At 45.0% G+C, this 21493-nt stretch overlaps 2 protein-coding genes and 1 long non-coding RNA gene across 3 annotated transcripts in view; 2 read left to right on the forward strand and 1 right to left on the reverse strand.

The window, feature by feature from the left end:
* Positions 1-1886, forward strand: part of LOC148929238 (uncharacterized) — a 2363-nt gene extending 477 nt beyond the window's left edge. The window contains exon 2 of the long non-coding RNA XR_016129113.1: positions 1-1886. This exon is cut by the window's left edge and continues 226 nt beyond it. This is a non-coding gene — a long non-coding RNA (uncharacterized LOC148929238).
* A 4761-nt stretch (positions 1887-6647) lies between these two features.
* Positions 6648-7397, forward strand: LOC125195188 (uncharacterized). Its single transcript, XM_048093373.2, has one exon. The coding sequence runs from the start codon at positions 6747-6749 to the stop codon at positions 7395-7397; it is 651 nt and encodes a 216-aa protein (XP_047949330.2). The 5' UTR covers positions 6648-6746.
* A 3799-nt stretch (positions 7398-11196) lies between these two features.
* Positions 11197-13778, reverse strand: LOC148929239 (uncharacterized). Its single transcript, XM_089056762.1, has 3 exons — positions 13418-13778; positions 11894-12431; positions 11197-11209 (listed from the first exon to the last, which is right to left on the reverse strand). Exons 1-3 carry the CDS (start codon positions 13776-13778, stop codon positions 11197-11199), a joined length of 912 nt encoding a protein of 303 aa, XP_088912888.1.
* Positions 13779-21493: the final 7715 nt, after the last annotated feature.

Genomic DNA, 21493 nt, shown 5'->3' on the forward strand with positions numbered 1-21493 from the left:
CATGTTTGATTTTCTTCTTTTGAATGTCACTAGGCACATCGTTTCCTTTAGGATTTGTTGGCGTGGACTTAGTTTCTCTTAAGAGTTGGGCCGCGGAACCTTTCTTTCACTTATTAACCGCTTGAGAGCCATAACTTCCATATTTCGATCAAGTGAATGTAGTGTCCTTAGGAGTCCGATTTCTTGAGCTAAGGAGAAAGGATAATTCCGGTTTTGAAAAATTGATGGAAAAAAAGGCATTAAGGTTGATCTTCTAGACTTAAGCTTGATGAATTGTGAACTTGTTATTGTTGATGCATGAAAATGATTAGGCAATAGGACGTTAAGCCTCACATCCATATTATTACATGCCTTACCCTTCATAAACCCCTAGTGAGCCAATTTTGAGCTTTGAAGCCTTATTCTTTGTTGAAAATTTTAAGTCACTAAATGAGCCTATGTTATATATCCTTGTTTAGCCCTTAATTCTCGGTCCCGATCACCAAGGTTAGAGTGCTAGCACATTCACGGGAGGGTGCATTGTACGACAAGAGAAGACTTGTGTTTGAGCCATTAGGTGGTGAATATAGAAAAAAATAGTGAATAGAATAAAAGGCAGCCTTTTGTGATTGAAAAAAAAAAGCCAAAGCTAAAGAAGAAAGAAGGAAAAAAAAAAAGTTGAATGCAAAATGAAAAAAAAAAGTGTTGGTTTGTTAGTTTTGAGATAATGAAAAATCTCAAGTTTGGGGGTGTGTATTGAGTTGTATTAGAGATGTGAGATTTGTAATGGATGTGCTAGTGCTATAAAATTGTGGTGAGTCACTTAGCCAAATATGATCTCACCTTGACCAAAAGCCTCATTACAACCAAATGATCAATGTCCTTTGATTTGTGCATCACAATGACTTGTTAGTGGTAAGTTTTGTTTAAGTTTGGGGGAAACACCTTAAGTACCTTAAAAAAAATAGAATAGCCGGAAGAACTCCTTTTGATGATCTAGTTATGACGGTTTGAGACTTTCTAGGCTCTACCCGAGCAAACATTGGTGTAGTGGAGTGACAAGCTCTTAGGTGGTTGGTCGGTTGATTGGTGCACATTGCATGTTCCAAAGTCTTACTTGCGAGTGAATGTGGGGTCAATCCAATAAGTTTTGAGGACTTGTGTGGGTCGGCGTGATGTGAGAAGAATGATCATAGAGGTCTAAGAGTGTGTTTTGTATTGACTTGTCGGGACGAGCAAGACTTAAGTTTGGGGGTATTTGATGTGAATCAAATTGTAGTCCTTTATTGCATTATGTTAATACACTTTTTAAGATGAAAAATGGACTCATTTTGATATATTGTAGGACAAAAGACCAAACTATAAGAGAGAGAGGAGAAAGAAAATATGGTCCGAATCTGAACAGTAATCAGCCCTTGAAGATCAATTTCAAATGCTTCTACAAGTCCACCATTGCATTCACCTTCGAAAGAGCTTCGCATGGATACCTCACACGCCTCAATCGGAGTCCGGATGAAGAAGATATGGCTGTTTTACGAAAACTGCGTAGTGTAGTGAAAAAACGCCCGGCCGGGAGATTTCTGCCCTAAAAAACGCCCGTCCGGGCAAAGTTGACTGGGCCTATTTTTTCAGCCCAAACTATATAAAAATCTAGGGCACGACTTCCTATGTGGCTTTTGGCGGCTGGAACAATTTTGGAGAGAGAATTGGAGCTTGGAAGCCACACTTGAAGAAGGAGAGCAAGATTGAAGTTTCATCCACCCAAGCCTTGTCCCCCATGGTATCTTTAGCTTGTTTCCTTGTTATTGTGACTACCATGAGTGGCTAAAGCTTAGGATTACTCCTAATTTGTAGTAGGGTTGTTGAACATGAACTTCTTTAATTGAATTTTTATGATTTCCTTTGCTTTTTAGTTCTTATCTTTGGTGATTATTCTTATCCTTGTTAAGTTGAGCATGTAAACTTAATTTGGAAATTTCTTTAATTCTAATGTCTCTTTAACTTAGAATAAGGAGCAAACAAAGATAAGGAACCTTCGAGTTAAAACCGATTAGGTATAAACCAGGGGTGGATCCTTTGTGTTGAATCGTGTTAGAAGCTAATCCCGAGCTTACTATGCGATTGTAGGAGTGAGGGGTTGGCGAGTAGAGCCTAGGAGACGTGATCAGCGTATCCTAGGTGTACAATTCCTCGATCAGTGATCAGCTGCGAGCGAGTGTAAAATCAACAAGATCCCTAAAAGCATTGGAAAAATAATTAGGAAATAGAAGTCATGTGAAAAAAACAACCCGAACCAAATTAGGAGTAGTTCTTCCCCTTTATTGTGTTTTTCTCAATTTTACTTTCTCGATCTATTTGCTTGAGTCGTTTGTCCAAACCTATAAAACTAAAAATTTATCGCTTTTAGTTAGTTTTAATAGTTTTAGCAATTAATCTCCTCCCTGTGGATTTGATACCCTTTGTACTACATTGCACGTCTGTATACTTGCAGAAGTAGTGTTTTTAGGGAATTAAAACTTGTTTTGTGAACTTAAATCACACCCTAAAATTCACAACATGACTCTTAATTGGGGACAGACCAAAATGTAAAAGTGTGACTCTTACTCAGGGACGGAGGAAGTATTTCGTATATAGAAAATCGTGATAAAATACCAAATCATGAATATATTTGTTTGATGAATTTGTAGGGGTTGAATCAGTGACGTTCAAGATTGACGAGAAAAATCAGTTGGTGGTCAGTGGAGAAGACATCGACACCGTTGAACTCACCCGATCTTTAAGGCGAAATGTAGGCTTTGTTGGACTTGGTCCAATTGATTTTTTATGTTGGTGACCGTGGAGGCAATGGTGTTGATTCCGGCCTCGAGGTTATTCAACCTTGCTTCAACGACTCAAATCTTGGTGGCATTGGTTCCTATCTTGCACTAGCACTTCCACTATCTTCATGATCAATTGGTCATACTTCTCCTCCTTTTTGAGCGGTTCAACTACTCCACCTTTGCTTACATTAAATCATACAGGACATTGCAAGAAATTATTGTTAGAATAGGAAAGGTTAAGATAAGGACAGTCTCTATTATAATTATTGAAATTACCGCCTCCTGACTAGGGCGATAATTATTGTTGTAGGGTCTATTGGGACCGCCTCCTTGTTGAACGTAGTTGACATTCTCGGTTGGTATGGGAGGAGTGTCAGGTTTGCTGACTGCAATGATGGAGGTCGGTGGAACTGGATCCTCTATTCTCGATGTGTCCATTTGGTCAACCCTGACTCTAAGCTCGGCTAATTCCTTCACAAAGGAGCTTTCTTCGGCCTCTTCGATGGCTACTACCCTTCTTGAGTTGTGCATTTCTTTCGACCACCCCCTACTATTGGTGGCGGACTCCTCCATGACCGCCATGGCATCTGGTCCACTCTTCCGCAAAAATCCTCCGTTGACCCCTGAATCCAACATAACATAAATCTTTTCATTAAAACCATTATAGAAGATCCCTACCAGATGGTCCACGGTGAAACCGTGGTTGGGGCATGACAAACTCGTATTTTAGTGTCATGATTGGTGTGTTGATATGCTTAATTGTGAGTTTTTGTGCTCAAAATGGTTATTTCCTGCCAATTACTATATGTTTTGGAGTTCACGTGTTTGTTGAGTGTTTTAGGCAAAAACAGGCGAAATTAGGTGAAATAGACAGTGACCCGACCGAGTGAGGTATTGTGCAAAAATGCCACCCGGCCGGATGGCATTTAGAAGCCGTGGAGAGGTCAGAGAGTTCGTGAGAAGCCTCACCCGGCCGGATGATTTTCCAGTACAACAATCGTACCCGGCCGGGTGGTGTAATTAGATCTGCGGGAGTCCAGAGAGTGCGGAAAGTGAAAACCCGGCTGGGTGATTTTCCAGTGCAATAATAGCACCCGGCCGGGTACATCGTGTTGGCGATTTTTTCCTTTTCAAAAGCGCGATTTTTAGAGAAGGGGATAAGAAAGAAAAAGCTAGGGCAACTCTACTCATTCTCTACCGCCGTGAAACACACAACCCATCTCTCTCAAGCACTCTTGGAAGAAGATTGAAGATTCAAGCTTCAATTCCTTCGCCAATTGTACTCCGTATCATGTTTTCTATTGTTTTCTTTAGTTTAGACTTGTTTTCTTCCATGAATATGAGTAGCTAAACTTCTTTTGTGTAGAATTCTTGGTGAAGATGCACTAATTCATAGCTTTAATCCAATTGATTTCGTTTTTATCTAGCTCTTGTAATTGTTTGGTTTATTCCTGTGCTTTTTCCTGTCAATTGCTTGATCACCAATTGGTAGTGTTAGGGTTCCTTAGAGTAATCGGGAGGTGAAATAATTAATCTTGAAAGAGGAATAATCCACACCTTTATTCAATAAAACTTGGGAGAGTTGAGATTCTGAGTGGGATCTTTAATCTAATCGATCTTTTGGGAGTTAAGTCTAAGAATTAGAAGGGGACTTCATTTGTTACACTTAATCTGCAGATTTCTCACCTTGGGAAAGGGTTAAATTCATATCTGCGATTGATTCAACAGTTCTAGAGACTTTAAATGGTAATATAATATCAATTGGGTTAGGCTATGAGTTGTGCATCGGATCCTTGAATTCTGCATATTTCTCTATCATATTCTACAACTTTCTTAATTGTTTTCTTGTTTAAGTGCTTATTTTAATCTTTGATTTTATATGCTTTTAGTAGTTGTTAGTTTGAAACCAAAATTCTCGATCGTTTGGATAGTAGTTGAAATTGGTTCGTGGTACTTAGGTTTACACTTAATTGTCTCTGTGGGATACGATATACTTCTGCTTGCGATTTGCTACAATAACCCCATACACTTAATTGTCTCGAGTCAAGTTTTTGGCGCCGTTGCCGGGGACAATTTTTGTGTTATATAGCTTGATATCGTGATAATAATCAAGATTACTACTTCAGACATTACTGCTTTATTTTTTTTCTTTTAATTTTTCGAGTTCTCACAATTGTGTTTCTTGTTCAGGTGTATGCGCACGCGTTCTAAAGGCTTGCCTCTAGAACCTTTCGATCCAGAAATCGAAGCATCAAACCGGAAGAGGAACGCATATAGGAGACTCACAAAGAAGATTCAAGCTTCTTCGCCTAACCGCGTAGGAGCATCTTCAGATCGGAGGGACCTCTCACCTATTCGATCACCGGTCCAGGATCATATTCAACTTGATCCTGATTCTCCTATTCTGATGGAGAACGATGGTCCTCCACCCCCTCCTCCCACTAATGCTGAGCTTTTACGACAGCCGGAGGAGTTGCGCCGACAGGTCAATCGTGCACCAACTATACCAGTGCAAAATCAATATGCTTACCTGGGAGTAGCAAACCCACCAGTCCACAATAATATCGACGCCAACACCTTTGAGCTGAAAAGAGGACTGATCCAAATGGCGGAAAACATTGCTTTTAGGGGCAAATCCTCTGATGAGCCTAACAAGAACATTACCAAGTTCATTCAGATTTGCAACACAACGAAGATGAATGGCGTGACAGATGATCAGATCCGACTGAGACTGTTTCCTTTTTCCTTAGAGGATTCTGCGAAAGATTGGCTAGAGAGATTGGCACCGAGGTCCATTAGAACATGGGACCAGATGGTCCATAAATTCCTGGAGAAGTTCTATCCCCCTAGTGAGGCTATTAAGAGGCAACACGAGATCATTGCCTTTCAGATGATTCCTGCGGAGACTATCAGAGATGCATGTGGGAGATTCAAAGCGTTGCTGAAGAGGTGTCCCAATCATGGTCTGTCCCCAACAGTGCAAGTTATTACATTCTTATGTTTACCTGAAGCGCAACAGGAGTTAAATTTAAGCGCGGGAGGTAATCTTCTCAAGAAAGGAGAGAAGGAGGCGATAGAGGTGATTGAAGAGCTTGCATCCAGTGATGAAGGATGGAGCAACGAAAGGAGTAAGGTGCATAGGGTGGCTTATACCACGGATCATGATACAATGAGCACCTTATCTGACAAGCTGGATGCATTAACTATGAAGTTCGACTGAATGGCGATGGGGCAACCGTCTCTAGAGCCACAAGGAAGTATGGAGGATGCGAATTATGTGCAGCAAGGGGGCAACCAGTATGGTAACAAAGGACATCCCAATCTCTCTAATGGGAACCCCAATAATGCCCTGCAACCTCCTCCGGGGTTCATAGTTACTGATGGGATGGTGAACGACCCCAAGAAGATGACCACGGAGGACATACTCAAGTCCTTTATGCTACAATCCAACAAGGTCATGGAGCAGAACAATCAGAGAATGGAAAAGGTCGAGACGGATGTACAAGGAATGGCCACTCATTTGAAGAACATTGATGTTCAGATTAGCCAGATTTCCCAGACTGTGAGTACTCTTACTCAACCCGGGAAAATTCCCTTCCACCACCATTATCAACCCCAAGGACTGCAAAGCTATTAACTTGTGGAGTGGGACGAGCTATGAGGGACCCTCAATGCCCTCAGAATGAAGGGAAAGTAGCAGAGAAGCCTATTGAAGATGAGGAGTTAGTTGAGGAAGATGAAACGGAGACGATTCAGGTCACCACTCCACCTCAGGAGAACGTTGTTCCAGCTCCATCTACAACACCTGCAGCTCACAATCCTGCTGAAGCTAGGATCTCTTATCCTCAACGGGTGCAAAAGAAGAAGACGGATGCACAGTTTTCGAGGTTCTTGGACATATTCAGAAAGGTGCAGATCAACATCCCTCTGGTGGAGGCACTACAGCAGATGCCCAGCTATGCTAAGTTTTTAAAGGATCTGGTCTCCAACAAGAGAAGATGGATGGAATATGAGACGGTTAATTTGACTGAGAGCTGCAGCGCCATTATTCAGAAGAAGTTACCGGCGAAGTTGAAGGATCCCGGGAGTTTTACCATATCCTGCATAGTAGGAGATTGTCAAGAGGGAAGAGCTCTATGTGATCTGGGTGCAAGCATCAATCTGATGCCGTATTCTTTCTTTCAGAAGTTGAAGATTGGAGTGCTCAGGACCACTACTATTTCACTGCAGATGGCGGACAGAACAGTGTCGTACCCGAAGGGGATTGTTGAAGACATCCTAGTCAAGGTCGGGGAATTTATTTTTCCAGCCGACTTTGTGGTTTTAGACATGGAAGAAGATAAACACGTCCCACTTATCCTTGGTAGACGTTTCTTAGCTACAGGGAGAGCACTTATTGATGTCCACAAGGGAGAGCTCACTCTTCGACTGAATGAGGAGAGCATCACATTCTCCATTTATGACGCTATGCTGAGGTATGATGATGAGGATGCTCGGAGGTTCAAGCAGTGCAAAATGATCGAGGTGGTTGATGACTGCGTGAGAGAGGTAGCGCATGTTATCTCGTGTAAGGACAGATTGGAGCAATGCCTTTCATAGCCCATGCTAGCTTCAGACAATCTGCAAGCGCCCGAGCTCACTGAGGAGATACTTCATTTTGTGGGAGCCCTTGATTCTGGTGTCGAGATTCCAAGAAGGAACAACAAATTTCTACCACTCAGAGATCCGGCGGAAGAAGAAGAGAAAGAAGAGAAGAAGGAGGAACTTAAACCGCTGCCTTCACACCTCAAGTATGCCTTTCTAGGAGAGAATGAGACGTATCCGGTAATTGTCTCTTCATCACTTACTCCTACTAAACTCGATAATCTGCTGCGCATGCTTAGGAAGCATAAGGGAGCTATAGGGTGGTCCATCTCGGACCTCAAAGGAATCAGCCCTACTGTTCACATGCACATAATTTTATTGGAGGAAGGATCCAAGCCTAAGGCTTAGAATCACAGAAGGCTAAATCCGATAATGCAAGAGGTGGTCAGAAAGGAGGTATTGAAGTGGTTGAAAGCCGAAATCATATATGCGATATCCGACAGTGATTGGGTAAGCCCCACCCAAGTCGTGGCCAAGAAGGGTGGGATGACTGTTGTACAAGGTGGCAATGATGAGATGATAGCCACAAGATTGGTGACCGGGTGGCGAGTTTGCATAGACTATAGGATATTTAATGCAACAACGAGGAAGGATCATTTCTCTCTCCCGTTTATTGATCAGATGCTTGACAGATTGGGAGGGTATGAGTACTACTGCTTCCTAGATGGTTATTCCAGATACAATCAGATCTTGATCGCTCCGGAGGACCAGCACAAGTCGGCCTTTATTTGTCCGTACGGTGTCTACGCCTTCCGAAAGATGTTTTTTGGGCTTTGCAACGTGAAGGTGCAGGATTTCGGTTGTAATTTGGAATGTATCCAACTGATCCGGAAGAGATTCCCGACCCAGCTGAGTCGTTGGTACGACAACCGGGACCTGGTTTCAAACAAGTTTCCTCAACCCACTTCTACTGATTAGTATAGTGGAGGTAAGGGTCGAATCCCACAAGGATGGATACGTTCGGATAACTGCGGTGACTTTCCTGGGTGTTTTTGGTTAGCTACCACGCTTGGGTTGAGATTTTACCTAGGCACGAAATAAAGGTGGTACTCTACTGACTAGTAGGCGTGAAAATAACAGGCATGTGGTGGTGTTCGTGATAATAGGGGACAAGGTGTCTCAGAGGCATATGAAAAGTAGACAGTTACTAAAAGAGGAGATTTAGACAACAAGGGTATATCTGGTGCCTGGGTGGCTCTCTGACAGGTCTGGACAGTACAACTGAAAAGTAGAGAACAAAAGCAAAAGTAACTTAAAAGTAAAGTGGTCCAAGCTAAAGTTGATTTTGACGTTTTCTTCTTCACCAAGTATTAACAAAAATCATATGAACACAAACACCATAACTAAACTCAGATTCATAACTTCAAACTCAAGATCCATTGATTAAAATGCTCAAACTTAAAATGAACGGTGAAACTGCAGTTTTACTTCTACTGACTAACATGCAAGGTGGTGATCACAGCGCAGAACAGAAAACTCATGCACGAAAATTAGAGTGGAAACGTGACTACAACTTCAGATCAACAATTCCAGACAAGAAAACACTTAGAAATTAAAATCAACGACTAGATCTAACTTTCCTAGGCAAAATGAAGCAAACTCAAACCAAAGGGACATTCGGAATAGAAATTTCATAGCTAAAACTTTTGGATCTTCACCAAGTACTTCAAAAGGCAACAAAGATAAATGTTTGCGACAAATCCAACGACAAAAATAGGTAAAGATTAAACTAGAAAGCAAAATAAGGATTGTTTTGCCACTCCGGGCGATGATACTGCTATACTACTGCGGCAAACTGGCTGGAACGGTGGATTGATGACTTCTCCGGCGGACTCTTGGACGTCAAGTGACCATAGCTGTGGTGAGGAACGAGAGATTGGACAATGCTGAAGGACTGATCTTCTAGAGAGAATTCTACTAAGTGTGTTTTAGAACCGAGAACTTAGAACTCCTAACCGAACTCTAAGGAACCAACTATTTTCTCTCTCTCCAAGTGGCTTCTTTTATAGGGAGGCTTGCCCTTGCTTTTAGGGTAGACTTCCTTCACGTTTTGACTTTTCTGCCCTTGTTAATGATCATCCCAGCTATCCTTCTTCTCCATCTCGAGCCTTTTCTCTGGCATGCATCCTGGTCAGTATTGCACCCTTCTGGTGCCCTTTTCACTTGCGTCACCTGAATCGTCTTCTACTGACTTGGATCCTTTAATCCTGCACACTTGAGCAACTGTTTTGCAGATAATACATGCATTTCACGACATACTGACCAGTAACCAAAGCTTAGAATACGACTTATCAAACTGCTCACACTTACCACATGCTTGTCCTCAAGCGTGAAGACAAACAAAAAGAAATAAGTCGAATTCGAGCCTGGTTACTTCCCCTGACCGACTCTACCTAACTAGACTCAAGACTCTGTCGCAAAGGAAAAGAAAACAAACAACGACACAAACACATAACCCATATAGTTAACTTAAACACATAGAACAGGCTATATTTTCAACCACCCTTTCCCTCGAGATCAGGTGCAATCCGGCCTTAGGCAGCCTTGAACTTCCGCCACCCCCCTTTTCCTCCCCAGTCAGTATATCTGCTTGTCAGGATCACCCAATCCTAGGTCAAACAATGAGTTCACTCAGTCACTCATTCCTCACAGGGGATGTTAGGACTGATTTCTTTCAATGCTAAACCACAGATGTTTCGGACTCAGATCTCACGTGCAGCTCCTGAAGCTCTTTAAGGCTTGTAACGGGGCTATTGGTTTGTAATGTTTGGGGTAGTTGTCCCTAAGGCTCTAGGGTTCAAAAACTAACTACTTATTTGATGAGGGAGAACTCTGTGCATTCGGGCTTCTGGCTAGGGCTTCTTCTTCGGCTGGACAATTTCTGACGTTGGCTTCCAACTGGTCAGTAGCTTCCTTGTGGCTTCGCCACCCTTATTCCTTCTTCTTCCTTTTTCTTTTTGTAGTCAAGTATCTGCGACCATTTTCTTCGGTTTTCTTTCCTGTGGCTTTGCCACCCTTATACCTTCTTCTATTTTTTTGGATCTGGAATTTTTCAGATCGATTTTCTCCTTCTTTCTTTGTTTTTCTTTTCTTCAGCTGGTTTCTTTTGTATGTCCTCCTGGGCAGTTACCTCCTTGCCTTATGCCTTGCACACACACAGTTCCAGTGGTTGATGGGTCATTTCGGGGTATAGATCAGGTTAGAAAATGGGGTTCTAAGGGTAGGGGTTTGCCACACGCTGTCACCTTGCCCTAGACATCATGTGGTAGACACTCTTCTTTTTTTTCAGTGTTTAGTGGAAAGCAGTTCCACTTTGGGGCTTCTAACTCACCTTTTAAGAGGGCTTTCGTGTCTGACCTAAGGGATGGGTTTTTTCCTTCATACTTGCATCATCTATACTGACTAGGGGTTATTGGAGGGGGTGGTTTCTGTTTTCCGGCATGCCTTATCTCCCTCAATTCCTCTCACCGTCAGTTCGAGGCAGTTGAGTTTTAAGCCCATTCATTAAAAAAAAAACATAACACATAATTCCTAGACCTAAACAAACCCTAAAAAAAACACTAACATGCACTGACTCAAATAACACATATATACATGTCATACTGGCCATTTGCTCCCCCCTCTCTCTTCACAAGTGTCTGCCCCAGATACGGGCTGTGAAGTGTAAAATGGGAATGGCTAGTATGACAGACACACATTTATAACAAACACATACTATATCTAAAAACTTCTCACACTTAGACTATGCAATAGGCTAAGTGGGAGAGCTTCAGATATATACATAGATTTACAAAACAGAGCAGAATATTTACAAAACATGATATATAAACATATTAACTCCTCACACTTAGACTACGCAGTAGGCTAAGTGTGAGATAACATGCTTATGACAGAACACACAAAAAAAACATAACAAAACACATGCACTGAAGTAGCAAACCTTTTACTTCTCACACTTAGACTATTGAATAGGCTAAGTGTTATGAATGGGGTTTGCTCACATTTAATACACATAAGTCTACCTATTTAACAAAAGTAAGAAAACAGAAATAAAAGAAAACTAAAAATTAATAAGAAAACTAACTGGTCAGTTTGGGGGGGGAGGGGTCGATCAGACGTTCCTCCTGCTCCTCCTTGGCGCAGGGGTCTGTGCAGGTGGTTCCTTTGGTTCTTCTTCAGTGGATTCCGGTTGGTTGTCATCTGCCTCCTCTTGTTCATCACCTTCTTCTTCCTCATGTCCGGTGGTTTCCTCGTTCTGTCCTCCATGTCCACTTGTTCCAGCTCTAGTGCTTTTCTTTCCTCTCACCAATTCATTTAGGATGCTCTCCATCAGGGTTGTCAGCTTTGCCATCTCTGCCCGTGATTGTCTATTCTCCTCCGCTAGCTCAGTTACTGCCCTCTCCAGATTTACTTGCCTCAGCCTTTGCGCTTGGTCGATCTGCCCAGCTTGCCCCTCTTGGACCCGTTGTGCCCTTCCACCAGGGGCTTCTCCCATCGGGTAGAATTGGGGCACTCCTTCTCTGTAGTATACCAAGTTGGTGCGGACGAAGAAGGGTATATCGAACAGGCCAGGAGTGTCGACCATGTACATCGGAGATAGGTCTTCTGCCTCTGTTATGATGATATTGTTGCGCACGAAGGCTCCTAGTATGTGGCAGAGGGAAAAGTTCCTAGCTGGGTGGGTGGCTATCAGGTGGCATTGGTAGGCTATCCAAAATCCCAAATGCAGCCTCCTATCGCGATTAGCGCACCATACCATGTACAATTCAGTCATGGATGTCCTGGCAGCTGAATTACTTTGTCCCAGTAAGTTGTAGCCTAAGTAGAGTTGCACTAGTCTCAGCATGGAATTGTTGAAATGGGTGGATCTGGATGTAGTGGAGGCGAACTGACCAGCATTTGGGTGGGTTAGCTCCTCCCAGGCTTCCTGAGGCTCAAAGTCTATGTGTCTCCTCGGTACCCCCCTCTCTCGACTTCTCCATTCTGGTCCTATAGCCTCCTCCAGGCTACACATTCCCAGTCGCACGGTCCACTCGATCAGACTCATGGACAGCTCTCCACCGAATATCCTCAAGGAAATTGACACCTTGTCTAGGTCCGTTGTGACTTGGAACCTAAACATGGTGAAGAACTCCTTCACTAATCTCATAGATATCTCCGGGTCCCTATTCTCCGGGTTGGTTGTCATCATCCTCCTGTTGTCCACGCCGTCTTCTTCCTCAGGTCCGGTGGGTTTTTCTTCCTGTCCTCCATGTCCGCTTATTCCAGCTCCACTGCTTGCTTTCCCTCTTGCCAACTCCCTTAGGACGCTCTCCATTAGGGCTGTCAGTTTCGCCATCTCAGCCCGCGATTGTCTATTCTCCTCAGCCAGCTCAGTCACTGCCCGCTCCAGATTTTCTTGTCTCAGCCTCTGCGCTTGGTCGATCTGGCCAGCTTGCACCTCCTGGCCTTGTTGTGCCCTTCCTCCAGGGGCTTCTCCCATTGGGTAGAACTGGGGTACACCTTCTCTGTAGTATACCAAGTTGGTGCGGACGAAGAAGGGTATATCAAATAGGCCAGGAGCGTCGACCATGTACATTGGAGACAGGTACTCTGCCTCTGTTATGATGATGTTGTTGCGCACGAAGGCTCCTAGTATGTGGCAGAGCGACAAGTTTCTGGCTGGGTAGGGGCTATCAGGTGGCATTGGTAGGCTGTCCAAAACCCTAGGTGCAGTTTCCTTCCATGCTTAGCACACCATACCAGGTACAATTCGGTCATGGACGTTCTTGCAGCGGAGTTGCTCTGCCCCAGTAGGTTATAGCCTAAGTAGAGCTGCACCAATCTCAGCATGGAATTGTTGAAGTGGGTGGATCTGGATTTTGTGGAGGCGAACTGGCCAGCATTGGGGTGGGTTAGCTCCTCCCAGGCTTCCTGGGGCTCAAATTCTATATGTCGCTTCGGTACCCCCCTCTCACGGCTTCTCCAGTCCGGACCTATAGCCTCCTCCAGGCTACACATACCCAATCGCACAGTCCACTCTATCAGACTCATCGACAGTTCTCCACCGAATATCCTAAAGGAGATTGACACCTCGTCTAGGTCCGTAGTGAGTTGGAACCTAAACATGGTGAAGAACTCCTTCGCTAATCTCACAGATATCTCTGGGTCCCTATTCTCTAACAGCCATTCAAAACCCAATGCTTCCATACTGGCCAGGAAGGAATCACGAACAGACAACTCATCCAAAGAGGGTATATGGAGTACCTTTCCGCATTTGACTTGCTTGCTACTGTCATCCTTGTCGTCAAATGCATCTTGAAGCTTTTTGGTGTCGTAGTGCTTCATGTCCTCCATAAGCTCATCAGTGAGCGTTACCCTCCACCGCCGGTACATGATCCTCTCTACCGGAGGGTGGACTAGTTCAAGGTGGTTGTCGGGGAGCTGCTGCTCATGATAGTCTTCTCCTTCCAGAGAGATATCACTCTCTGAGTCAGAATCCTCGCTGGAAGTGTAGTCGGTGTCGCTTGATCTCTCTTTCTCTTCTGGCTCTCTGATCACTATGCTTGCATTGGCAGTGCGCTGCTTCTTCATGACTTGTTTTGTCTTGACAGGGGCTTTCCCCTTCCTCTTCCTTTCCTGAATGCTCTTGGTTTTTTCGATATCCATTGCCTCTGCTTCCTCGTCGGCTTGTGTTGAAATGTCCTCCTGGGTGGTAGGCTCGGCCACCATGTGGGCACTAGTATCACTTCTTGCTGCCTCCTCCTGACCTACTGACTCTAATGCGAGGTCCTAAACCCTCAGCCACCTTGTCAGTATTCTCCTCCTGGTCAGTCGGCGTTGTTGATACTGTCCCTGTTGCCATTTGGGTGTCCTCCTGGCTAGCATTCGAGGGCTCCTCCCCAGGTTTTGTAGGAGTAGTCTTCTCGTCATCACTCGAAACCTCCACTGCATCTGCTGCGGTGTTTGCTCCTGCCTTGTTGGACGTCCACTTTCCTAAACATCTCTGTGACACTCTTTGGGGTTTCCGCCTTTCTGCTTTGGGGTCATTTTTCAACACTAGCCTCCTCTTTACTGGTTTGGGTTTAGTTACCACTGAGGCTTCCTCTTGATGTGTTTCTGGCTCTTGTCTCTCCTCTTCAAGTTGTTCGGCCTTTTTCGGTTGGTCGTCTGTCTTCTCCTCTTCTGACTGGTGGGCTACCCCTTCCGACTGTTCCGCTTCCTTTGTTGCTTCCCCCTTCCCTACTGCCTGTGATGCGAGGTCCAGTACCTCAGCCACCCCTTCAGGGTTCACCACGATTCGATCCCCTTTGCCCAAAACCGCTTGGAATTCATCATCCGTCATTAACCCTTGCTTCCTGGCCGTCTCGTTCAGATCTATCTCCTCCTTCTCCGCTTCATCGATATTTGTTTCGGTGGCCCTAATCTCCTCTGCTTCACCTTTCTCGCTCTCCCTCCGCTTTCCTTATCTTCTGTTTCTCCCCAATAGGGATCTTGATAGGCGGAAAGAGAGCTGACGTCCAGCGGCTCTGTTTGTTGTTGTATAGGAAAAGGGTGGTAGGGTTCTGATTGTGCAGCAATTGTTGAGGAAATATTTTCGGACGTCGGAATTGAGGTTTTTGGGGTGGTGGTGGGTGGGTTTTCTGTGGTTGCAGTTGGGGTAGGGTTTGATGTCGCCGGCATTCCTCCGGTTAGGCTAAATCCGGCTAGGGTTGTTGCCCAGTCTCTGTTGGGGTCTTGTTGCTTCAGAAACGCCGCCAGTGCGTCTAAAGGAACCATCGCCGAAATTTGTGTCGTCGGCGGTGGTTGTGATCGTTGTGGGCTTGGCGGCCGCGACTCGGCTGCTGGCTGGAGTTCTGACGAGGCCTCTCCGGTGGTAGATGCCGGGTTGTTGGTTGCCTTTCTCTTTGCCATGACTGTACCGGTGGTGGTTTGCGGTGGTTTCTGTAGTGGGTGGTGGTTTTCGGAGTGGGGTGGTGGTTGTGAGAGAGAGAGTGCAGGTAAGGGTTTGTAAAGTGAAGGGGAGTAGGCGGTGGGGTGTTTTATAGAGGGGTGGGTAGTTGAGGGTTTTGACCGGTTGTAGGCGGTGGCTCGGTTGAGACGCTTCGTGTGGAAGGCGGTTGTGCTTGCTGGCAGCCGATTGGACGTCGCTTGTCACGTCCTTGCTTCACGCGCCTCCCAGCCTCTGTACTCGCCTGCAAAGCTGCAACACCCCAAAATTCAAACTTTACTCAACTCCCTCTTCTCAATTAGCTAGAAATAGAAATAAAGCAAATAAATGGCTCTTTAATATAATTCAGAGTTTCACCCAAGTGGTATCCTCGTGGTCAGTACGAACTCCGAATTAATATTTAAGATCCGAAAAATCTTTTTGTTGTTTTTCCTTCTTAACTTAAATTAAATTACCAAATATGTACAATATTTACATCATTACTAAGGGTAATTGAAGTTTTACCCGGTCAGTAAGCACAATACTTATGCCGTTGACCAGGTGAAACTTCAAATCCCTTTCCTACTGGTCATTTAGACGCTCTTAAGTGTAGTGCAATTTCTTCCACTGCACACACCTCTTCATTTTCCCTATATATTTTCAATCTATGTCCATTAACGACAAAAGGTTCAGAGTTAGGGATACTCCCTGAAATCTCGACCGCTCCATTAGCACGTAGCGCAGTGATAATGTAGGGTCCTACACATTTGGACTTGAGCTTCCCAGGCATTAGCTTTAATCTTGATTGGAAGAGTAGTACTTTCTGACCAACTTGGAGATCCTTGGTTCTCAGATTTTTGTCGTGCCACATCTTTGTTTTCTCTTTGTACCACATGGCTGAGTCGAACGACTCCAATCTGAGTTCTTCCAGCTCTTGTAGTTGTAGCTTCCTTTCTTCTTCACAGGCCTTAGCATCCACATTAACCTGTTGTACTGCCCAGTATGCTCGGTGTTCAATTCCCACTAGCAAGTGACACATCTTCCCAAAGACGATGCGATAGGGGGACATCCCTATAGGAGTTTTGTAGGCTGTCCGATATGCCCATAGAGCATCTTCCAACCTTGTGCTCCAATCTTTTCTGGAGGGGTTGACTGTCTTCTCTAAAATGCTCTTTATTTCCATATTTGAGATCTCTGCCTGCCCGTTGGCTTGAGGGTGGTAAGGACTGGATAGGCGGTGATGGACTCCGTACTTCTTCATCAATGCTTCGACCGTTCGGTTGCAGAAGTGAGTCCCTTAATCGGAGATGATTGCCCTTGGTATCCCAAATCGGCTGAATATATGACTCTTGAGGAACTTGGTGACTTCCTTAGATTCACAAGTGCTTGTGGCCTTGGCTTCTATCCATTTTGACACGTAGTCAACTGCCACTAGGATGTAGGAGTTACCATAAGATGAGGGAAAAGGACCCATGAAGTCCATACCCCAGATGTCGAACACCTCACAAACTATTACTGGAACTTGTGGCATTTCATCCCTCGCGGAGATCCCACCGGTCAGTTGGCAACGGTCACAGCCCTTGCAGAACTCGTATGCATGTCTATTCAGGGTCGGCCAGTAGAATCCGCTATCTAGCACTTTCCTGGCAGTCTTTCTTGGCCCGAAATGTCCTCCACATGCCAAGGAGTGGCAGTGCGTCAGTACATCCCGTTGCTCCCAGTCAGGAACACATCTTCTAATTACCTGGTCTGTTCCTGCCTTCCACAAGTATGGGTCGTCCCAGAGATAATACTTTGCTTCGCTCTTGATCTTCATCCTCTGAGCCTTTGTCACGTTTGGCACCATTGGCAGCTCTCCTATTACTAGGTAGTTTGCCAAGTCCACATACCAGGGTTCCCGTCCCTCTTTCTCTTTGCCCTTGGTTGTTGCGTCCTGACCAGTGAGTCTCATCACCTCTTCCCAATCAATCTTCCTTGTGGAGAAAATTACTTCACATAAATGCTCTTCCGGGAATCGATCCCTTACATCTTCACTGTTCCCTTCTTGTATTATTCTGCTCAAGTGGTCCGCTACCTTGTTCTCAACTCCCCTTTTGTCTTCTACCTCCCAGTCGAATTCTTGTAAAAGCAGCACCCATCTGATCAGTCAGGGCTTTGACTCCTTCTTCGCAATGAGATACTTGATTGCCGCATGATCAGTATAGACGATGACTCTGGATCCCAGTAGGTACTGCCTGAACTTCTCGAATGAATAGACAACCGCCAACATCTCTTTCTCGGTGGTGTCATAATTCCGTTGGGCTTGATTCAGGGTTTTCGATGCATAGAATACCACGTACCTTTTTCCTTCTATCTTCTGACCCAGCACGGCCCCCACTGCATAGTCACTTGCATCGCACATCACCTCGAAGGGGTGATCCCAGTCACGAGCCTGAATAATCGGTGCAGAAATTAATTTTTCCTTAAGGAGGTTGAAGGCAGCCTTGCATTGCTCATCGAAGACGAACTCCACCTCATTCTGGAGAAGCCTGGTAAGAGGTTGGGCAATCTTGGTGAAATCCTTGATAAATCTTCGATAAAATCCAGCATGGCCAAGGAAACCTCTTATTCCCTTCTGATCAGTAGGGAAGGGTAGTTTGGATATGACATCCACTTTAGCTTGATCCACCTGGATCCCTTTTTCTGACACCACGTGTCCTAGAACAATTCCTTCTGTAACCATAAAGTGGCATTTCTCAAAGTTCAAGACCAGACTCTTTGCTTGACACCTTCCTAGCACCACATCCAAATGTTGCAAGCACGAGTCGAAAGAGTCTCCATAGACAGTGAAATCATCCATAAAGATCTCTATACAATCTTCGATCATGTCCGAGAATATGCTCATCATGCACCATTAGAAAGTACCGGGGGCGTTGCATAGGCCAAATGGCATACGCCTATACGCATAGGTTCCAAACGGGCACGTGAACGTGGTCTTATCCTGGTCCTCCGGGTTCACATAAATTTGAAAGTATCCACTGTACCCATCCAAAATGCAGAAGTACTTCCTCCCAGCCAGTCGCTCCAGCATTTGATCGATGAATGGCAGGGGGAAGTGGTCCTTCCTGGTTGCAGTGTTCAGCTTTCGGTAATCTATACACATTCGCCACCCAGTAACTAGTCTGGTGGGCACTAGTTCATTCCTCTCATTCTTAATCACCTGGATCCCTGACTTCTTGGGGACCATATGGATTGGGCTAACCCATTCACTGTCTGGCACCGAGTATATAATGCCCAGTGAGAGCAACTTCAAGATTTCCTTCAGTATCTCTTCTCGCATGTTTGGGTTCACCTTTCTTTGAGAGTCCCTATGCGCCTTGGCTCCATCCTCTAGCCTAATGTGGTGCATGCAGACGTCCGGGCTTATACCTACCAGGTCCGTAAGGCTCCATCCAATAGCCTTCTTGTTTTTGCTCAACACAGTTAGTAGTCTTGCCTCTTGCTCTTCAGTCAACCCGCTGTTGATGATTACAGGGAATGAGTCTTCTTCCCCTAGGTATGCATACTTAAGGGCTGCTGGTTACTTTTTCAACTCCACTTGCGGGGGTAGTGTGTCCGTAGGTAGGGGGTTCTTCTTTAAATCCTCCTCTTGTTCTTGTTCAGCATCTGAATTTTCCTCCATACTGGCCGGTACTACGGCCCCTACGGATCCTGCTAGTTCTGACTTCTGACAGAATTCCGTAATTGCTTCTTCGATCTCTTTGTCAGTCAACCCTCGGCTACTGATCAGATCACACCATGCGGCTGCTTCCACATCAGCCTGGGCATACACATCCAAGGCTTGAGCTTTTCCTGCAATAATTTGGTCTCAAGAAATTCTTGGACTAGGGGGTCAATTACATCAACATAACATAGATTTTCAGAATCTATTGGTCTTTTCATGGCTTCATTGATGTCAAAGACAAATTTCTCACCATTAAAGTCAATGCATATTGTCCCCTCGGCCATATCCACAATTGTCTTAGCCGTTCTTAAAAATGGTCTTCCTAACAATATCCCGCTAGACTCCCTAGCTTCTGGTTCACTCATTTAAATGACATAAAAATCAGCGGGATAAGTAAAGTTCTGTATCCTGACCAACACATTTTCTAACACACCCTCAGGATTGATACATGACCTATCAGCCAGTTGGATCAACACCCTAGTATTCGACAATTTTACCCCTTTTAACCGATTATAAATGGATAACGGCATAACATTGATAGATGCTCCTAAATCACACATTGCATGCTCGATTTTCACATCTCCAATCGTTATGGGTAGGGTAAACATACCTGGGTCGGCTCTCTTGGGTGGTAGCTTCTCCTGTACAATGGCTGACGCTATTCCTTCCACCATGATCTTTCCATCCTCCTGGGCTTTCCCAGCTATGAACTCCTTTATAAACTTCCCCAGAGGGGGCATTCTCACGGCTTGGAGGAATGGTATGGTGACATCCAACTTCCCAAAGATCGACATGAAATCCACAGGGTTTTCCTTCTTCCTCTTCGTCACAAACCGATATGGAAACGGTTTTTCTCCCTTAGCTTCTCCAGTCAGTCCTTGTGGAATTCCCTTTGGCTCCTCCTGGGCTTGAGGTTCCGATGTGGGTATTACTCCTCCCGGTTGCTCATTCCCAGGTTGTGTTTCTCCCTCCTTTTTTTCCACGGTAGGCTCCTTGTTTAGAAAAATCGGATCCTCCATCTGAGGCAGAGGCCTCTTGAGCTCTTCCGCTGGGATGACGTCGCTCAGCATCCCTTCTCTACTAGAATCCCCAACAGGGTTCTTGAGCTGAGGTCCATTATAGGCTGTCCCGGACCGCAGTGTAATTTTGCTCACATTTTCCTTTTCAGGTACATGGACTGTAGATTGGAGTTTCCCTGAGTTCCCTTTCATTTCGCCCACCGAGTTAGCGAGTTGGGCCAACTGCCTGTTCATCATGTCCATATTTGCCCTATGCTCCTTCTGGGCACTTTGCATCCCTTGCATTGTTTCATTACTGGACTGCAAGTCATTTTTAATGCTTTGCTGCGAGGCAAGCATCTCCCCCATCATATCCTCCATAGACCTCCTCGACCTGTTTGGCTGATGGAATTGTTTTGAGCTCTGGTGCTGGTTATACTGAGGTGGTGGGTTTGACTGGTAGCCTGAGAAATTTTGTTGGTTTTGGTTCGGTGGGTGCTGGTTATACTGGGCAGGAGGGTTATACTGGTCGTGGTTTTGCTGGTACTGACTTTGGTTTTGGTGGTGGGTGTTATATTGAGGCCCTTGGTTAAATTGGTTCTGGTTCTGGTTTTGGTTTTGGTTTTGGTTTTGGTTTTGGTTTTGAGAGTTTCGCTGATGGGGTGGCACATAAGTAGGGTTCGGGTTATGGTTTTGAGAGTTTTGGTTCTGAGGATGCTGGTTCCTTCCTACCCAGTTAGATTGGTAGTCAGGGTTAGTTGGTCCGTGGTTGGGATATTGGTTCGGTTGGGGGTTGGGTTGATTTGTAGCCTGATTTTGGTTCTGATTCTAATTTCCATCTCCCCATCGGAAATTTTGGTGGTCCCTCCACGGTGCATCTCTTTGTTTCCCCGGAATCCAACTGCCATTGGAATTGTAGTATCCTGCGGCATTTGCTTGCTCCACATCCAGCGAGTTGTCCGGCTGATCATATGGTAGTGCTGGGGCTTCTTGGCCTCCAGTTGGAGAAGGTGGTGGAGTGTTCTGCTTGATTGCAGTCAGCAATTCCTTCTTTAATTCCTCCATCTTCAAGTCCATCCGTTCCTCCTGGTCAGTAGCCGAAACACTCGCTACCCTTTCTCTGCTGTACCCATCTCTCGCGTTGTCGTACGTCTTCTTCGCATTCAACAGCTTGCGTAGCACCTTTTTGGCTTCACTTACTCTCAACCGGGTGAAATCACCTCCAGATGATGAATTCGCCAGATCCTTGGTTTCCTTGTTCATCCCCTCATAGAAGGTGTGGTGCACCTCTATCTCCTTCATGCGATGGTTGGGGTATGACTCCAGAAGGCTCATGTACTTCTCCCAGTACTCGCTCAGAGTTTCATCATATTCTTGCCTTATGCACGATATTTTCCTCTTCAATGCACTTGTCTTTGAAGACGGGAAAAACTCGGCTAGG

Source organism: Salvia hispanica, chromosome 4, assembly GCF_029641045.1.
Source record: "Salvia hispanica isolate PSC_SH4W2 chromosome 4, Shi_PSC_v1, whole genome shotgun sequence".
NCBI classification, from domain to species: Eukaryota; Viridiplantae; Streptophyta; class Magnoliopsida; order Lamiales; family Lamiaceae; genus Salvia; species Salvia hispanica.